Genomic DNA, 20,807 nt, shown 5'->3' with positions numbered 1-20,807 from the left:
CATCTAATTTTTTTCTACCCATTGATCATCTTTATTAACCCACTGACCATCTTGATTGTGTAATGTTAGAAAATACCAGATGCTTGCTATTTGATGTAGGCCTGCTAAGATGTTTCGTTAGTGTATAGAATGGCCATCTGAATTTCTAGCCTTGAAATCCAATGAAGCGTTGTTTTGCTCCATTTTCTTACAAAATCAGGCCAGCCCGAAAGCAGCGCAATTAAATAAGCTTGTTATCATTCTCTGCTGGTTAAAATCAGATGGGATAGTTGGAGGACTCAAATCTTGACCGAAGACAAGCCAGCATGCTGCAAGACTTGAGAATAGAAACACATTCAGGTTTCTGGTTCAAAAAAAACAACAACCCAGCAACATCTGTTTGTACAAAATTTAGGATTTTCTTTTAATGAGTAATCACTGCAACCCCAAAATTTGTTTCTATAAAACAGCAATTCTACAAGAAAAAGGGAACAATTGTCAGCTCAGAGGCTTGTCTTGAGATCACAATCTTAAAAGTTGTACAACAAAGTTGAACAGGTGTGATACATTTAGAAGTCTCAAAAGCAAGGAAGATGAACTTTGTCGGCATCTTAGGCACATTTTGGAGGCTCTAGATTTCACATTGTGGTTCAGAACTTGCTTGTTCCGGCATAAAACGCTAAGCCACTGATTTGAGCACTGGAAAAATATCCTGCTGTAGGATTTTCAAATTGCCTTAAATGACCTTTCTCTTTACCTCCTTTCCTAGGATAGAAATAGGCTAATTCAGACTTGAGAACAGGCCTGTCTTGCTTACCTGCCAGGAAATAAGCTGGTCTGCAGATCAGCTGCTGGAATAAAGGCTAACCAGCAAAATCTGCACACGTTTTTTCCACAATGCAAATACTAATCAAGATAAAAGGCCACTGCTAACGCCAGCCCAGATCACCGCGACATTCCACACTGCCACAAACCTCCTTCTCCAGTTGCATACTTTTGTAGAAAAAAAAAGGGCAATTAAGACCCACGGTATAAAATTGCAGCTATTTTCCTTTTGGATAATCCCGTTAGGGGAAACATGGCTTCTTATGCTTCAAATGCAGCTGGCTATTTTGTTTTTTTAAAAGGGCCGTTTTAAAAACATGACTCGCGTAAACAAAACTATTTGCAAACCTTCCTATCAAAAGTGAGCAGAGAAACTTCCCCACCCTGAGCACAAAGAGGAAATAATTCTGCGTTAGGCTGTTGAAACTGCTTTCCGGAAGCAGCGTGGCTGACTCTTTGAAGGTAGCTTAAAGTCATCACCAGGTCCTGGAAATGATAAGGCTGAAGTATCACAGGGCAAGGTTATAACTTCACTGATACTGGCCTATTGCTACCGACAATCAGTTCCTGGGGAAAATTCTGCTTGATGCTTCTGTCCATCACATCTTGGATTACTTGCAAAAAGTGGCTAGCTGCTGGTGTAAACGTACGGAGCAAGAAACAGAGGTAGCAACCTATTTGCAACTATTTGTACCATCCCTACTTTAGTCAGCAGGGGATCGCAGCTGCGGTTTGGGTTCCCGTTTTGTTCTCCCAAAACTCGCAGATTCTGGCCCAACAGCTTTTCTCGCCTGTCACGAAGCAAGAGCTGAAGATCCATTCCTCTCCTAGTATTTTTCAACCAGCCCTTTAACATTAATGTAAGCAGGAATACCCGCAATTTGCAATGACCTTCACTAGCTTCAATCTCACCCAAGCTCCAATTAATAAAATTATTGGTTTAGTTTTGCACAGCCCTGGGGCCAAAAGATTGCAACCCAGATTTAACGTGGCCTTTCCTCTAGATCTCCCAGTCAGCTTGAAAATCTCCTACCGTCAGACCAAACTTTTCTGTCTCTGATAAAAAAAACACACACACACCAAAGATCTGCCTTTCCTACCAGAGACAAATGGATACCATCATCCATTTCCTCCCATGAAAAAGAGGAACTGGAAAAGGAATTTCTCCCTGACAAAATTCCACGCAGTGGTTCTAAGGCACAGGTTAGCCCTTTCACCCAGCGTTTAACGCGCCGTACAAAATTTAGGCACATCGCAGCTGTTAGCAGCCTCTACCAAAAAATCCCTCTGCACAATGATTATATTGTTTGGAAAGTAAATGAGTAGCACACATTTTGGGAAGGGGGAAGAGAACATGACAGGAAGATGATGATCAGAGTCACTTCAGAGAGCAAGAAAGGGATCTGTAAAATTCATACATGGGCGTAATTCTCCCTTTTCTTGGGAAGTTCAGATATTCTCGCTGCTGATGTGCGAGAACTGGAATTGAGCACGTGTGATCCTTGAGACATTTAAGCACCCGAGAACGCCTCCAGGATCTTGTCCAGTTGTCTGTAAATGTATTTTGCTGCACCGGCTACACAAGGGTGGCCAACAAGAAATTTCTTCCTAAAAACTAAAGCCGCTCTTCTAACGTTGGAGAAACACCCAATTAATGTTGCTAATCTGCAATGCTGGAAGAACAAAAGATGCATCACAGACAGACTTTTGAGAGTCACACTTTTTCTCAATTAATAAAAAAAATGAAAGAGGTGGGAAGTCACAACCAAGAAATGCCAAGAAATGATGCCTTAAGGCCTGTTCTTGATTCCGTTGTGTTTTTTTTTTAAAGTGTGATTGTGCGACACCCTATAAGAAGAATGCAATTGGCATCAAGACTCATTCTTGGCGACTTAAACTACCAGGACTCTTGCGAGTTTTGCAAGTCACCCGGAGCCCAAGAGGCACATGACTCATCTGCTCAAGCGCACCCAACTGGTTGAGACACATCCGAAAACGGTTCTTGAAGCTCCGGCTTACGATTCTCTCCGACGGCAGATCGTGCAAGTGGTTTTCCCAGCATTAGACGTCTTTTGGCCACCCCAGCACCTCTGAGGGTTGTCCCTGCTAGGACCAACTTTGTGTAGGACGTGTAGGGGCAGGCTCTCTGGAGTGAATCACTTTCCGGAGCCGTTTAACTAGCTTTGGAATTAGAAGCTTTGCGTGCCTCACACGCAGCTCACGTTGCGGAGGAACAAAGCGAGGGATACTGGGAGTGCTTTTCAAGGAATAGAAATGCTTTCCTCGTGGTCTGTTTTTCCCCCCCACAATTGCCCACATCTTCATAGAGCAGGCTCTGGCTGGCTTGGAGCTACCAATCTTAGCAGAGAAAAATCTGAAATGTTTTGAACTTAGAAGGATCTTCCTAGCCCAAGGGAAGGAAGCCTGTCCTCTAAATGGCTTTTTTCAGATGGCCTTACAAGCGTAGAATGGCTTGATGGATGACAAAGGGGTATAACCCAAATTCTGTTCACCCTTCCAACCTAAGCTTATGCTCTAAAACAGCTATTCTGGAATCACTTAGAAAAAGTACTCGGAAGAGCCACGGATGTGGTGTGACAGACCAGGGTAATAGCATGGTAAATTAGCTTCAGTCACCACGAAGGGGAATTAAGAGACTGCCAAGAAGTGACAGAACGAAACGAAACAAGGGGGGGAAAAGCTGGAATGGAATGGAGGCATCAAGGTCTCTGGGTTCTTCCAGAACGATACATCAGAGGACTTTCTGCATTAGCAGAAAAATCAAACGGCAGCAGAACCTGATAATGGATACAGTGTTCTCACAACTCCACACTTGTGTTTCTCACGGCGCTCTCTACCCCCGTTATCACCCTCTTCAAATACCTTTCAGTGTGAAGCTGCCCCCCCTTTTTTTTCTTTGCAAACAAGATTGTGGCAGCACCAATTTCAGAGAAGTGTTGGATGACATAAACATATATATATATATAAAAACTAACCTATTTAAGAACAGGTCTCAAGTAGAACTCTGCTGCAGATCAGCCAGAGAGATGCTTTAAGACACCTGCTCAGAGATGGATGCTCCGGTTAACTAGGAAACGCTACTTTTCAACCTGTTTTACTGAACGTGTGAATTTTTCACACTAGGTTATATATCTGATTTTCTTCTTTTAAAAAAAGCCAATAACCTCTTTACCTTGAGAGATTCCTTTTTTTGGGGAAAAGCAGTTTCTGAAGCATACAAATGATTTGTAGGAAGAGGAAAGGTGAAGGGTGGGGGGGGGGGAAGAGACTTTTTTGCCCCAATCTGAAGTAGACGTGAGGTTTCCAAGTATAGGATAACTTTGGTTTAGGATTAAGGAATGGGAACATAAAGCTGGAGGAACTAATTGGCTAAGATAGAGACAGGCATTTAAGTCAAGCTTGGACCGATAAGTATTTCTGGATTCACAGACCCATTAAAAGCCAAGACTTTCTAGAGCCCTGTTAGGAAAATATGTCAGAGACACACAACCCTCACCACAAGCAAGAAGTTGTGAATGGATGTAGGGTGAAAAGAGGTACAAGAAGCAAAGGAAAAATGTTTGCTCCAGTGGCACGGGATTGTATATTCCTGACTTACCCTCATCAAGAGAAGGGAACTAAAGTCCCATTTGCTTTTTTTTTAACATCCTGAGGTTTCCACAGGTACAAAACAGCTGATTTTCCCACCCTCGCCCACCGAAAATTGGCAGCCTGTTGCTCAAATGGATTGGATTACATTAGTGGGGAAACAAACTTGCCCCCCCCCCCAACTGCGGCTAACATGAAAATTTGCTAACTCAGAATCACAAGCTCACTAGCTCCTAAATGTCTTTTTTTTGTGTGCCACCACAGCACGAATCACCGTAACGCCATTTTGGTGAGAGTCTGTTCGCAGAACATATACTCGACAAGCTACCGTCCCGGGATTAGAACGAGGTTTCGTTTCTGGATTTTTTTTTCTTTCCAAATCGAGGACTAAAAAGAACTTCAGCTCTCCTGGGAAGTGGGCCTTCACACCACAATGGCTGGATTCTCCTTGGAAGAACAAGGCAAGTCTGCCCTGGAAGCATTTCACCAATTCTACACTGGGTTGAGGCCTTTCTAGGAAGGCCGACGGTTTCCTTTGTGCGCGGAGCCCTGTTGGTTCCCCACGACTTCGCTTGGGTTTCCAGCTTTTAAGGATGGTAGAGGTCAGCACCAGCGTACGAGAGTCACGACTCGAGGGCGTTTTCATTCCATGATGAAACCGGGGTTGGGGGGAAGGCGAGGCGGGGGCCTCTGAGGCGGCGTGGACGGGTACAGCGGCAGAAAGGGATTCGAGTAAGCCGGCGACGGCCCTTGGCCCAGCGATGGCGGAGCCCCCGTTCTCGGGGGAAGTGGGGGGTATGGATACGGGCTGTGGCCTAGGGGCGCCAAAAACGGGGTTGGGAAACGTCCTGCCGGGACCACGGACGCCGGAGGGGGAGGGGGAGGGTTACGGCGAGGCATAACCGAAGGAGGCGGGTTGGGCTCTGAAGTCTGAAGCACGGGGGGAGGGGGCACCGGGGGCCGCCGGGGTCCTTTCAGCACCACCTCTTGGAGTTTTTCTATTTTGACCCGCCGGAGGTGAGCCAATTTCCTTTGGCTCTGATATTCATCGATGAAAGCGTCCAGAGGAACTTCGCCATCCAGAAACTTCTCGGCCATGTTCTGTGGGAAAGAAGGAACGAACCGTGAGGCAGGGAGGGGAGGAAGGGACCCAGCCTGGAAAGGCAGAGCCCGCTTCTAACCCCCGCTTCTAACGGCATCTTTGCCTCTCGCGGCTGGAAGGTAACGCGGAAGAGAGGACTTCACCTACAGCAGCTTCTCCACCTACGAGTCTTACTGTGCAGGCGGTCCTCGACTTACAACCACGGTGGAGCCCAACCATTTCTGTTGCCGAACGAGAAATTCGTTAAGCGAGTTTTGCCCCACCACCTTACGGCTTTTCTTTGCCACGTTGGTTAAATGGAATCGGTGCAGTTCTTACAGCAGCACAGCTGTTAAGTGGATCTGACTTGGCTTCCCCACTGACTTTGCGTGTCGGAAGGCCGCCAAAGGGGAGACCACACCACCCCGGGATACGGCAACCGTCATAAATATGAATCAGTTTGCCGAGCGTCTGAATTCTGACCCCCATGGGGACGGTGCAAAGGTCGCAGGCTTTGAAAAACCGTTGTCGCTTTTTCAGCGCAGTTGTAACTTTGTGAACGGTCCCTAAATGAACTGCCGTAAGCTGAGGACTACTCATAAGCCCTCCTGGGATGAAAGGCACGAGCAGGCAAGTCTAGCGGGCTAGTATTTCATGGCAACCCCATTTGCTTTGCGAGGCAGCAATAAAACCTCAGGAGAAAGAACAATTTACCCAGAAAAGCCCCAAGAACAGATGGTCCCCATTTACCTCAGTGTCTTCTTCAATTTTGGCTCCCTCAGTCTGAAGAAGCGCCAGGAGGGTCTCCAGCGAAGCATTATTGGATTGCCTGTCTGCGAACCAGGAAGGGAGAAGGGGTGGGACATTGGAGACAGCCGTGAATTAAAGCAGAGCTCATGAATATTTTTTTATTTTTTATTTTAATCCCATTTATATCCCGCCCTTCTCCGAAGACTCAGGGCGGCTTACAAACTTAGCAGTAGCCTTCATTCTATGTATATGCCTGCTTATTAGGGCTTTCGCCCCCCCCCCCCAGCGGCATTATTACAAAGTCAGCTTAATTGCCCCCAACAATCTGGGTCCTCATTTTACCTACCTGGGAAGGATGGAAGGCTGAGTCAACCTTGAGCCTGGTGGGACTCGAACCTGCACTAATTGCAGGCAGCTGGTGTTACTTAAGGAGGCATTAGCCCACTGCTCCACCAAGGCTCCATGGATATACGGCTACCACAGAGCAGAACCGTTTCAAAAGCAAAAAACCAGAAGAGCAGCCACGAATGTTGAGTGCAACGGGTCAGAACTTGCAATGATTATGGGCTGGTACGGGGGGGGGGGAAGCATGGTGGAAGCAAGGCCGAGCTACCTTACTGCCTGTGATGAGTCCTGAAATAATACAGGCTGTTTGGAAACATCTGCCGCCCTGGTCCCTGTTTTTATTACGAGACAATATACTCCACAGAGCTTTGGAGGGCTGGGCAAGGAAACATGGCAGCCTTCCAAATGGAGTGGCCATCTCCAGGGGCTGGAACCACCAGCGTGCAGGATGTATCTGTTCTTATCAACACCTCACTTCCCCAAACATTTGTTCTCAAAACCAGCAGCTTAAAAATTTAACTTGTCTATGTGCAAAGTACTAACAATTGAGGCTACCAAACACCAACTGGCTACAAGCTGTGTTTTTTTTTACTAATTTGTGTTAGCTTAGTTCTAAATTAAAATATGTTTTATATTTTGATGCCAGAGCCAACCATGGGACCAAGATTAGGTTCCTCTTCAGATAAAAAGAGTAGATAAAGGTTTAAATATCTTTAGATTAATTAACCGCTGCTTAGCTCATTTACTGTGTACATCCTTAAATGACTGCATCAACTCCATACTTTGATAGGCATCTATATCAGGCATGTCAAACTGCCGCCCCGCGGGCCGGATGCATCACGACGAAACCGCACCTTCCCCATTACCGGCCATGGGGAAAAAGTTGCAATATGTCGCGCGGTGTCACATCACACGGCGAGTTTGACATGCCTGATCTGTAAGGTAAGGTAAAGGTTCCCCCACACATGTGTGCTAGTCATTTCCAACTCTAGGGGCCGGTGCTCATCTCCGTTTCAAAGCCAGCACTTGTCCGAGGATGTCTCCGTGGTCATGTGGCCGGCATGACTAGACACCAAAGGCGCACGGAATGCTGTTACCTTCCCACCGGAGCGGTCCCTATTTTTCTACTTGCATTTTTTACGTGCTTTCAAACTGCTAAGTTGGCAGAAGCTGGGACGAGTAACAGGCGCTCACTCTGCTACGCGGCACTCAGGATTTGACCCACCAAACTGCCGACCTTCTGATCGACAAGCTCAGCGTCCTAACCCACTGAGCCACCGCGCCCCTCACCTGATCTATATTATCTAATAATTTGAAGCCCATCCCAGCTACCCCATGCTGCTTATGGAAAAGAAGAGGGGATTGGATTCAATCCTGTGGAATATTACCTAGCTTGGTTTTCTTTATCTGATACGCTTCGAAGAGAACCTGTACCTCTTGATACTTTTGGGTTAATGTGGCTTTCAGGGCATCTAGTTTTGGCTGGTATAAGAGATTTCCTTCTGCTAGGCTGTGGTTACTGGCGAGAGTCATATCTTTGCTTAGCTGAAGATTTTGGGCCTGCGAGAGAAAAGAGAGGCAGACAGTTAGGCAGAAAATTAATTACAGAGGTGGGATATTTCTACATTTCTCTCTGGTGAGCAAGCACAGCAGTGAACCACTTTTTTCTGGTATTCATATTAATTAGTGGGAGGAAAGGGGGAACATGATCCCGGATTGCCGGCCTCTCTCAAAGAAACAAAGCAGACTGGAAACACAGCCAGAATGTAAATCAAGCTGTCACTCCCCCCCCCATCCGCCCCTCACCCTGATTTATAAATTTAATTTATGGAGGAGAGAGAAAGCAAAGAGAGGAGCTTTTGGAGAAGCAGAACTAGCTGGCTTGGCACCGTCTCCTGCGAGAGCTCATAACGAGACCCTGCAGATCAAAAGGGGAAATTGTGTGATGAGAACTGTCATTCAGCAGGAGTGAACAGCGGGACTCTGTTCCCTTCTGGCTTCCTGGATTATACAGATCCGATAAAGGCGCCTTTATTGTGCTCAGAAGATAGCATGAGCAGAAATGGAAGAGGCTGGATGCTTTTTTCCAAACCGTGATGTGCATTCTCTCAAGGCAGCACAACTTTTTTTAAAACAAACAAAGAGTTTACAATTTAAGATGAACGGTGGGAACGAGAGGGGAAGGCAAGGAAATAAGAACCAGCTCCTTTATAAAGCCAATATAACAACTTGGTGGAACAGCTGCTGCCCCGAGTTTCCCCCCATATATTGGCGTCTTTCCCCCTCCTCCAGACCGGAGAGACAGAACACCAAGTGCTGCGATGAATCATTTTCTTCCATTTTATAGCAAACGCCAGCACCATCCCTCAAGATATTAAAAGCCACATAACGATGAGTCACGTGAGGCCATTTGGAGCCATCCAAAATAGGCGCAGAGAAAAGATTTTGGCCATTTGGTGGAAACTCTTAGTCGGTCATTGTGGGAAAGAGGGCAGTGGGCCAATCCTGGACTGATTTTAGGCAGCCTCTTTTGTTAATCCTGGGAATGACTGGTTTTAACTCTCACTCCCAACAGGCTTGCTAGACAATCTGAATAAATCGCTGGTCTTAAAACTGAAGAACAACAAAAGGAAAGGTAAACGCATTCTCTACATTCAATTATCGATTCTCTTCTTAGGACTCATTGTGCATCTCTCTGCTTTCTGTCTTCCAGATCATCAGCCTACTTATTTGGGGCGTATAAATGAAACTTTTATATTTAGCTCCTATAGCACAGAATCCCACTCACAGGTACATCTATTATAATGTGTGTGTGTGTTGTTGTTGTTTTAAACTATCTAATGTACAATGACGTTAGCACTTCGCTTTGAGAAGCCAAGCAAGCCAAGGCTGGGGAATTCTGGGAGTTGAAATCCACAAGCCTCAAAGTTGCCAAGGTTGGACACCCCACTCTACACTTTAGCTTCATGTAATGCATTAATTCAGTGGCCCCCAATCTTTTGGGTGCCAGGGACCACCAGTTCCATGGAGAGAGGGTCTTCCGTGGACCACAGGGTGTGTGTGTGTGGTTTTGTGTTGCCTGCATCCCGCAGATGGGGTTTCGCTTGTTTGTGCGGACCAGTTTATGACAGGACACGGATTGGTGCCAATCCACAGATCAGGGTTTGGAGACCCCTGGCTGTTTCTTATATTTTCGCAAACTAATAATGACTATAGCACAGATCAGGAAGTAGTACGTATCTGACCTGGCTTTTCAGAGATCTGCGTTACCACAGAGGATATATATATATATTTTTCATAAAAACTTGTGTCACTGTATTCTAAAGACCCCTCCGTTTAGCGAAATTCATGTTCGTTCCCAGTCACATGGCTGTTCCTATCGTCTCTTAGAGAACCCTTCTCCCCCCCCTTGTGCATTTAAACATATTCATGCCATGATGACAGAGTAAGCTATTTGTAGAAAAAAAACAAAAAAACAGGCTTTTCTTAATTGACTGACCACTAGAACAGAAAACCAGTCTGTAGTTACTGGCATAGTTAATTAGTAGTCTTAAAACCTAATTTCATGTTGGCAGAAGAGGACATGACCACATTCATTGTGAGGTTGGAAAACAGTGTGATGGAGCCAAGAAATTTCTACCTATCTATTAGATTGTTTGCTTTCTCCTCTAGGACAGCACTTTGTGGGGATACAAGGGACTGTCTATGAAATCCTATCAGCTGGCATAGTCCCGAACCGCTTAAACCTCACCTGTCTTGGTCTCGTGCAATACTTTTTGAGAGTCCTATATTTATACTGTATATACTCTATATTTGAGAGTCCTATAACAGTTTATAGTACTGTAATGTTGTAGCACGGCAGCCCAAATGCACTTCCAAGACATTTGGATGAGAAAGATTTCTTTCGATAGATCATTCTACATAATTTGAATGGCAAAAAAAGCCTCCTAAGCATTGGGAAGGAGGAAGAATAAAAAAAGTTTATTAGGCACAAAAAACAAACAAACTCAAAAGCAATAACATTTCAAGAACAGAGAGCAAAAGCATGTTAAAAGTGGGTTTTCAAGGCAAGAAATGTTTCTTTACTTCCTTCAGGCGGGGGGGGGGGAATTACTTTAAAGGGTAAGCACTTTCTCTCCTTTGCAATTCTACAGTTTAAAAATGTTGAAGCAAGTGGCCGAAAGCATGAAAAATTAACACAGGGTAGCCCAATAATTAATTTATTCCAGACTCTGTGTCTAATTACAAGCCAATTACTTAAGAAAGCAGTAACACTGCCAATTGAAGAGAAGCACAGGGTATCAATGGCAGTCAAGACTTTACTGACCAAGGCTTTAGGACTAACTCCAGCCCTGCTCAAATGGTAAATACTGTTTTGTATGCTTTGCATTACGCTAAACAAACACCACTGGTCCTGCTGTGGTCAAGATCTGAGACGTACAATGGGAAATAAAGGTAAAATGCTCAAGGTTATTACTTCTACCTCTTTAACCCGTGGGTCTCCCACACGGCTACTATTAACATTGAAAATGTAACTCTAGACGCCAGCTCACACAGCAAAATAACTTAAAGTACATCACAGCCAAGAAGAGTTGATTTCCCACTTAATTAATTATACTTTTCTATATCCTCAGATTGTTTTACATTAAATTTGCAGACGACACCAAGCTGGCAAGAATAGCCGACACTCCAGAAGATACAGGAGGATCTGGACAGACTTGAACACTGGGCGCTATCTAACAAAATGAAATTCAATGGTGAAAAAAGTAAGGTTCTACATTTAGGCAAGAAAAACCATAGTAGTAACTATGAATAGTAGTAACTGTGAGAGGGATCTCAGAGTCCTAGTGGACAATCACTTAAATATGAGTCAGCAGTGGGTATGGACTAGGGGTGACATGATAGCAGTGTTCCAGTATCTCAGGGGCTGCCCCAAAGAAGAGGGAGCCAAGCTATTCTCCAAAGCATCTGAAGGCAGGACAAGAAGCAACGGATGGAAACTAACCAAGGAGAGAAGCAACCTAGAACTAAGGAGAAACTTCCTGACAGTGAGGACAATTAACCAGTGGAACAACCTGCCTCCAGAAGCTGTGAATGCTCCAACACTGGAGGTTTTTAAGAAGAGACTGGACAGCCATTTGCCTGAAATGGTATAGGGTTTCCTGCCTGAAGAGGGGGTTGGACTAGATGACTTCCAAAGTCCCTTCCAACTTTATTATTATTACTACCACTGAACTAGACAGGTCTCCTTGAAAGGGGACTGGTCAGAAAGTCATCGATACAATAAAACTGACATTCCGTGTCGGCTGTTTTTTAAAAAATTATCGGAGTGCCAGATGTCCCTCCACGTAAATATATCACCCACAAAATAGAGGAATTGTTTTATCAAATCAGGACATCTGGCTGTAAAGGGAGCAAAAGAGGCTGCACGTTAGTCAAGGTTGCATTTTTGCTTGAATTACAAACCACAAACGGATATTAGTTTCATTCTGTTGCAATGCTTCCTCGCAGCCTTGAATACAAGGAGAGTATTGTATCAGAAAGTCTTTCACAACCTTAGCCACTGCACGGGAATATTTCTAGAGTTTACAAAATGCCTTTTCAGACTCCAAGCTCAGCTGTTCCTAGCGCTGTTTGGCGGCTTTTTAGTTTTTGTACTAGCTGGTTACCACGGAGTGACAAGGAACTAAAGATCCTCCTTCAGTGTATGAATTCCAGACAACAAAAGGCCACAGAGCCAGGCAGGGCAGATTTGCAAAAGACACAGACGTGCTTTCTTCGGACTGGCAGCTAGAACAAAGTTCCCAGATGCACAATTATTCAAGGATATAGCAGCCCAAACCTCAAGCGGCAAAAAATAAGTGCAACAATAACAGGATAAGGTGTGAAGTCACAAGTTTGCAAGTGCGGGTAGGACTAATTAGCAAGGCATATGGTTGCTAAATTCAGAAACTTCTTCATCTGTAACAAATTGAAGAAGGAACTACTGCTTCGGGCGTTCCTTTTCATGCTCCGGTAGCTCCTTAACTTAAGGAAGTGAGCGGAATGCAGTGCTCAAAATTATCCTGGAATGCACAGTCCACCCTGCAGGCAACACGGAACAAAAGTTCTGATCCTAGAGAAAACCTCGGGAGCCAGGTTCAAATGATGCAAAAGGAACATAGAATAGTTTTTCCCCCCCTCGGTGAATACAATTAGGATTAGTCATTGTTAGGCAGCCTGAGGGACAGATCAGAAGCTGGGTCCCTATTTGACTGAAAAACGTTTCTTCCCCGCCAAGTAACCAGAGCACAGAAACGGGATAGAGGGGATACGAACTACATTTATTGTGGAAGCAATATGAAATTAACAATGAATTCAAGCTATTCCCCTGTGACTGAGCCACCAGGTGGCTGTCCTGTTCGAGGGGTGCCTTCAAGGCCAAAAAGCACCACAAGGAGATCCCATTTTCTTCTTTTCAGAAATTACTCGTCTCTGCAGGGCAAGAAATTACACCCTAAATGTAAAACCAGAAGTAACTCAATACGTCAAGCCCACTAAACTGTTGGGGAACCTAAGTCAGGCTTTTATCTTTTGCTTAATAAGTCCTTTTATTTTTACACAACTACAAACCAACGTGGGAGGCTGTGGACCTTCCTCACCTCTCTCAACCTCGCTCTCCCATTCTCACAGCGCTGCGTTATTCCCACAATAACCACAAGGTTGTGAATTGATGCACAATCACCCAAATCCACACTCCAAAATCATGGTCAAGCCAACTCCATCTTTCCTCACCCTAATTTCAGAGAGAGCTCTGCGCCGAGAACACCCTCACCGACAAGCAAATCATTGTTTCTTCCCCACAAACCACAGCAAACTATCACGGCCAAAGACTAGACGGCCCCCGTTGATCTATCCACTTTCGTGTTTTCCTACATCTTTACTGCAACTTCCTCCACGGCTCCCCAGAACAGCCCACAGCCCATGTCCCACCAAGAATGCAGAGGACCCTGGCTTTTTAAGCACACCACTTCCTTGTTGAAAGGGGAAACAGCCACGGCTGGTATGAAGCAGAACGAAGCAGAACGCCAGCCCTCCCATGCAACACCAACGAGAGAAAAATCGGCACTTGGCACGTGAGACTTTGTGCCTCCAAGACCTCTTTGGACAAACTCAAGACAGAAATAGACCTCCTCCCTCCCTCCCCCCCAAACTCCTCGAAGGCAAGTTTGGCCTGGGGAAAGCCCTGTTAATGTAAACTCCCAAATCTGGAATCTGGGGTCCAAAGCCAGCTAAGTCTGAAAAAAGGGGCTTCCCAAGGATTCCAGATCTAAAGCTCCGTCTGGACCCCACTTTTGCTATGGAGCCTTGGGGCCTGGGGGGGGGGCTACAGGGAAACCTCAGCATCTCCCCCCAGCCCATATTGCCCAATAGGGGAGGGAAACAGCTGCTAAAAGTCTCAAAGTTGCTTCAAAATGCAACTAACTATGGCTTGGATGACTGAGCATCTCCAGAGCCCCATTTTGGCCAGGTGTAAAAAGCCACCCAAGGGCTGGGGGGGGGCCATAAAAGCCAATGGGGTGACTTGATTAACGCCCAGAGTAGTCATAGCAAAAGAGAGAGAGAGAGACGCTGAAACTCCCGTTTCCTAGGAAACCAAGTTGCCCCTCTTGAGCTTCCCCTCCATCAGAGCCCCCCCCCCGCCAATTCCTAACTTGAGACCCCCCTCCCCACCCCCAACTCTCCCCTTTGGGAACTCCCACCCCCCAATTTTCCCTCTTGGGGTCCCCCTTTCCTCAATTCTCCCCTTTGGGAACTCCCACCCCCCAAATCTTCCCTCTCGGGGTCCCCCTTTGGACCCCCACCCCACCCCTTCTCCCCCTGGGGCTGGCCGCCCTACCTCCTCCATCTCCAGGGCCATGTTCTGGAGCTGCTCCTCGTCTTCCAGGAGCTCGTTGAGCTGGTGAAGGCTCAGGCCCTCCAACCGCCTGGAGTCCACCGCCATGTCGGGCGAGGAAGAGGAGGAGGAGGAGGAGGAGGAGGAGGAGGAGGAGGAGGAGGAGAAAAACGCGTCCGCTCCGCTCGCCGCCCTCCGCAGCTCTGCGCTGGCAGCGGCGGCTGTGCCCACCCCTCCCGCCGCTCCACCGGAAGTGGCTGCTGCCGCTCTTCCCGGCCCCTCCCTCCTCCCTCTCGCCAGCAGGTAGGGAAGGGAGGGAGGGGGGAGGGGGGGAGATAGACGTCATCGCGCCTCTCGCGCTCCCCCTCCCCTCCCCGAAAGTCAAAAGTGGCGGGAAACGCGCCGAGGGCTCGCTGATAATAAGAAGCGCTTCCCCCCCCCCGCCTGTTTTGAACTATACGATTAAAATAAAATGTTACCTTTTAATGTATTTCATTTATTTAGGCTGGTTTGTCCCTGATTTCTTATCCAGTCTCTCTCTCTCTCTCTCTCCCCCTTGGCTGGTTGCTGTAGTATAGCTCCGCTCAAGGGGAGGGAGGGAAACAAACAAAAATAATAAAAAAATATTTAAAGTAATTATGTAAATAGATAAACACAGTGATTCACAACACTGTTTTAATAGGGAATAGGGCGGTATATAAATCAAAATAATAAATTAATTAATTAAATAAATAAATAAATAAATAAATAATATTTAAGAAAATTATTATTTTATTCTGAGCCACCCAGAATCACAGAAGCGTGAATGACCATGTTTTCTTGGGGGCGGGAAATATTAAATGTATTTGCCGCCTATCTGGCCATGGGGCTACTCTAGGCAGCTAAATAAGTAAGGTAATAATTAGATGATATAATTAGAGTAAAAAAAAACCCGAGACTTGAAAAAGGGGGCAAATTTGAAAAAAAAAAGATGCACATTTTTATTCTTGGAGGATGCTGGAAGGAAAGTCTAATGCCTTTTTTTCCTTTTTCCTCTGCCAACAACAAAAAAAAATCCCACAGGAAAATGGTTGGTTTTCAATCAGAAAACTAATTTAATCACAGCCCCAATGGTGGGGAAATGGTGGGCATCTTTAAGTACAGGTATGGTCTTCGCTCTATTCAAGCTAAAATTTGTAAACAACTTCAAGGGCAAGGTTTAAATGATAACCTGGCATTGCACAACTCAAGGTGTGCCTTCTCCATTGCCAGGGAAACCTTGATAGCTAAATATGTCAACAATAGCTCAGCTGATCATTTTTTTCCAGACCGGATTTCCTGTTTTGAGCTTTGGCATTTTGCAGGTCAAAGAAAAATCCATTCCTTTCCCTCTTCCTAATGTTTTATAATTAGTTCAAACTAAATATAGGAGGAAAAGAAAACAACCTAAGAGTTAGCATTGTGGTCAAACAATTCAGGAATAATTTGACAAATCTTCCAGCCTCCTTACATGAGAAGATGATTTGAGATTGCAATTCTTCCTTGGACCAAATTCTCTCTACCCCAAGGATAAAAGATTGTTATTTTAGTAGAATTTGCTCTTGGGCTGAGCAGAAAACATTTGGATCTTGCATCTGAGGTTCAGAGACTGGCCACCCCCATTTTAATAAAGTCACACATTTGTATTGAATGAAATTTGTTCCAATTATCTTATCAGATTTGGAGCTGCTGAATTATTAATACAATTTAACTGCATCGTTCTCCCCGACTTCCCTCTTCCAATATGAAATCCTTCCCTTGGTCTATGAAATCCTCAAGGTGAGGCGTGTAGGTGCCTAGGTAGATACATCCAGGATTCATTTGAAACTTGTCATGATTATTTAATTTTGTTAATAACAAAGAGTTGGCACCCAGCCTCTTTGAATAATTCCGCAATAGGAGGAGACATTTGACCTGATTTATTTAGTAATTGAGCTTTCGGGATGCACACCCACTTCTTTGAGCTGAATGTATGATAATAGTCAGCTACTACTGGAAAGTTCACACATGATTTAATTTGCAAGCCTGCAAGTAATCCTTGACTCACAACTGTTCGTTTAGCAACCGTTCAAAGTTACAACGGCACTGAAAAACGGGATATGCAACCAGTCCTCTTTGTAGCATCCCCAAGGTCATATGATCAAAATTCAGACACTTGCAAAGTGACACATGAGCAAAATCAATGGGAGGAAGCTGGATACACTTAATGACGGGAGATAACACTCGCATAGCAACTGTGGCAAAAAGGTCTTAAAATCAGACAGGACTCCCTCCTTAACAACTGCCTTGCTTAGCAACAGAAATTCTGGTGCCAATTTTGGTTGCAAATAAAGGACTACCTACACTCTTAAGAAGCCTTCAACCTGCCGGTTCAAATTCTCATAAATCCATGTACGTTTTACTCAGTAAACTTCACTGGCCACCTGTGTTGTTGTTGCCGCAATCGTACATGTATCAAAACTGCAAATAAAAGATGTAGATAAAATGCCAAACCTTTGAGTAAGGGGGCAAAAAAGGTTGGGTGAAGAACGGGTTGTAGAAACCAGCATAAAACAAATTTCACGATGGTGCCAGCAAGGTCAAGGAAATGATTTGCAACTAACGCAAGACAACAAAAGAGAATGTAAGAAAATCAGCCATTTGTCCTGCTCATCCATGGGACCTATGGTATCTCTGCCCATAACTTGCATTATTATGGACCATGCTACCTTGAGTAATGGAAGCAATAATTAACTTTACTTTGCAAAGCAGTTAGGAAGAACTGGCTTTATCAGTAACAGTGAGCGCCTGTTACTCATCCCAGCTTCTGCCAACCTAGCAGTTCGAAAGCACGTAAAAATGCAAGTAGAAAAATAGGGACCACTACAGTGGGAAGGTAACAGCGTTCCGTGCTCCTTTGGCATCTAGTCATGCCGGCCACATGACCACGGAGACGTCCTCGGACAAGCACTGGCTCTTCGGCTTTGAAACGGAGATGAGCACCGGCCCCTAGAGTTGGAAATGACTAGTACGCATGTGCGGGGGAACCTTTACCTTATATTTCTTTTCACTAGCAGAGCATAAACAAATATTACATTAAAGGGGCTAACTCTTTGTTGTTGTTAATCAAGAAACATTTGCTATCTCTTGGAGGGGGACTCTACCAATAAAAGGCTATTTGGGACAGATTATTGAAGACACAGACACTAAAAGTAGAATATCAGAGGTAGTCTTTTTTGTTGTTTAATTTAGTGAAGTGCTTGTAAAATACGTTCTTTTGAAAACATTGCTAACAACAAAAATCTGCTCATCGAAGTATCAGAAAGTAATTAAAATATGATAAAGTGCTTGAGTCATTTTACAACCGAGTGCAACTGGAAAGGCTAAGCAGAGAACGAATTAGCCGCGTAATTATTCAACTTCAATTCAGAGTTTTGTTTTCTTAAGCACATATTTGGCTGAGAACTCTAATATTTATCCAGCTGGAAAAGTCACAGATCAAAATAGGTCAAACTACGCAGCTAGATTTGGGAGGTTCCCCCCCCCTCCCGGCTTTCCTTTGTTACTTGGAACACAACAAACACATCAAAATAATTTGGAGAACTGATGCTTGATGATTAACTAATTAACTAAACAAAACAACTATAACTCTCAATATTTGGAATTTTTAGCAGAATCTATATCTTAAAATATAATTTGGCAGGAAATGTTCCCTGGCAGAATGGGCGTATTTTAAAATTGATGTGTCTGATTTTAGGCATTAAAACAAAAAAATGAAGGAAAACAAAACCTTTGTTCTTGAGAAATAAACAGTTTGCAAACAGAGCTGACTTGCTAGTTGGGATATTCAGGTGCCCAACCCAGATTGTGTGCAACTGTGCGTACTGGCGATAAAAATGTAAATAACTCCAAGTGCAAATAAAACTGCCCATTTCTCCTAACCAAGGCCCTCTCTCCACCTTTATTGCCATTCAGGTATGCACTGTCAGACCACAGGTGCAATCCTCTTGTTCTCTTTGTTGTCAGGGCTGGAGGTTTTATTGCAATGCCAGCGGGCATGCTGCTACTACTACCTCTTGAGAGCAATCAGAAATAACCCCTACCCAACTGAAACAGCGTTGGTTTTATACGAAAACCTTCATGCATATGCAGCTTGTAGAGTACCACAGTTCACCAGAGATGACCTGGACTACAAAATGTAGATATCAAGACATTCTAAATTCCAGATGAGCCAACCTCCCTATGGAAAGTGCATTAGACCTGGAGTTCCAGTTCAACTTTCATGGAAGCGCAAAGGAAATCTGTAGGCACCAGAGTGATCCCCAAAGTCAACCGGTGGGCTTCAAGGCCAATCCCAAGCATGTTATTTCCATCTTGGCCCATAGTGGTGAGCCAACATGGAGGTTCATCAAAGGTCTTTATTCTTCCATACAGTGCACACCCCTAAAAACCATGCCCATTTATATGTTAAGGGAAAGGTTGCAAGGTATATCAGTGGGAAGAAGAACACACAGCCCGTTAAGAGAACTGCGTCTGGTTTTCTTTCTGATCTACAGGAGGCTACCTCCTGGGCATAATTCAGGTTGGACAACTGCTTAGGATTGTTAATTAGTGGCTAATCAGATAAAGAAGACTAGGGATGCCCTGTGAAAGATGATAACTCTTCCATCTAGGGTTTGATGGGAACCCTTGTTACATTCACTCCTGGGATCAGTTGACAGCCGGACGGTCCAGTTGAGCATCTTCAAGTTCAGCAATTGTGGTGTCACTTCTTTATCTCTTCTGCCAATCCTGTTTTGGGAGAAACTTTCTGGAGGTTAGCCAAGCCACCATCCACTGGACAGCTGTCCCCTGTGCCTGTTTCATGGCCAAGAATCTGTCTTTGCACTAGCTTGTAATAAAGGCCGCCTTCTTCCATAAGCTGCTTATGCGTCCCTTGTTGTACCACACGGCCCTTGTCGAGAACAATGATGTGGTGTGCCTTTTCCACAGTGCTCAGTCTATGGGCGATGACCAGCACCGTGTGATTCTGCACATGTCCATAAATAGCTCTCTGAATCTGCCAGGAAGAGAGATGGATTATGGTTTAAGAAAAAAAGACATCCTCACTTTTCATCCAAAACACTCCCCCCAAATCAGACAGGAAAATATTCCATCTATTTGCTTGTGAGAGCTTCCAAGCAATCAAACAACAAAACAGGAGTAACAAGAACGGAGCAGGTTTCAATAAAACCCCACAAGTCCTTGTTCGCCTGGTGCACCAGGCCTGGTGCGCCAGTTGCGTCCCTATCTGGACCGAGACGCCCTACGCACAGTTACTCATGCGCTCGTGACCTCCCGTTTGGACTACTGTAATGCTCTCTACATGGGGCTGCCCTTGAAGACCACTCGGAGGCTTCAACTGGTGCAGAATGCGGCCGCGCGAGTTGTAATGGGGGTCTCCCGATACTCCCATGTAACACCTCTACTCCGCGAGCTGCATTGGCTTCCGGTTGCCCTCCGGGTGAAATTCAAGGTGCTGGTTATCACCTATAAAGCCCTACATGGCCTGGGTCCGAGGTATTTGAGGGAACACCTGCTGCTGGCATCAAATGCCCTTCGCCCAGTGCGCTCCCACAGGGAGGGCCTGCTCAGGGTCCCACCGGTAAGAGATTGCCGGCGGGTGACACCCAGGGATAGGGCCTTCTCAGTGGGGGCGCCTGCCCTCTGGAACCAGCTGCCAGTGGAGCTGAGGACTGCCCCCGACCTCCGATCATTCCGCCGGGGCCTGAAGACCTGGCTCTTCGAGCTCTCGGGCCCAGGCTGAGGAGAAATTTATTTTAATCAGGGTTTTTTAATTGTACAGGGTTAGTTTAATCTTTTTTAAATTGGTTTTTAACTTTTGTATTGCTGGTTTTTAACTCCCTGTAAACCGCCCTGAGTCCTCAGGGAAAGGGCGGTATATAAATGTAATAAAATAAAAATAAATAAATAATAATATAGCTATGTTCAAAACATGTTTAATTAAGTTAGGAGCTGTGATTGTCTGTTAGGCTCAAATTTGGTTGGGTTTAATTCTGATAATTTGAAGGCGGCTTGTGCTGTATAAACCCAGCCTGTTTTCAATGTTTTTTTGAAGACCCCCCAAAAATGTGACTCTTAGGTAAATCTAATATTTGGCTCATATATTGGTTTTCATTTTGATTTCTCTCTGTGAAGTTGGCAATGTGACATTTAGAGCAGTATTTCTGAACCTTTGGTAACTAAGGCATGGCTGGCTGAGGAATTCTGGGAGTTGAAGTCCACCTGCCTCAAAGTTGCCAAGGTTCAGAAACGCTGACTTAAGAGATAGAATCTCTTTTCGTT

The 20,807-nt window shown here is 45.0% G+C and overlaps 2 protein-coding genes across 5 annotated transcripts in view; both read right to left on the bottom strand.

Annotated features, from left to right (window-relative positions):
- Positions 1-376: 376 nt before the first annotated feature.
- On the bottom strand, positions 377-14,696 carry VPS37B (VPS37B subunit of ESCRT-I). The gene is made up of 4 exons (XM_081339216.1): positions 14,469-14,696; positions 7,978-8,149; positions 6,245-6,327; positions 377-5,514 (listed from the first exon to the last, which is right to left on the bottom strand). Exons 1-4 carry the CDS (start codon positions 14,571-14,573, stop codon positions 5,056-5,058), a joined length of 819 nt encoding a protein of 272 aa, XP_081195342.1. The 5' UTR covers positions 14,574-14,696; the 3' UTR covers positions 377-5,055.
- Positions 14,697-17,692: 2,996 nt separating this feature from the next.
- The window catches only part of ABCB9 (ATP binding cassette subfamily B member 9), an 80,168-nt gene continuing 77,053 nt past the window's right edge, over positions 17,693-20,807 (bottom strand). For all 4 annotated transcript variants that reach the window (XM_081339180.1, XM_081339183.1, XM_081339182.1 and 1 more), the window contains one exon: positions 17,693-19,521. In XM_081339180.1, the coding sequence (XP_081195306.1) occupies positions 19,228-19,521 (294 nt within the window). In that variant the 3' untranslated portion in view covers positions 17,693-19,227. The remainder of the gene's footprint in view (positions 19,522-20,807) is intronic.

The sequence above is a fragment of the Vipera berus genome (genome assembly GCF_964194415.1).
Source record: "Vipera berus genome assembly, chromosome: 14".
Lineage (NCBI taxonomy): Eukaryota > Metazoa > Chordata > Lepidosauria > Squamata > Viperidae > Vipera > Vipera berus.
The sequence above is the reverse complement of the archived record's forward strand: the minus strand, read 5'-3'. Positions and strand labels throughout refer to the sequence as shown.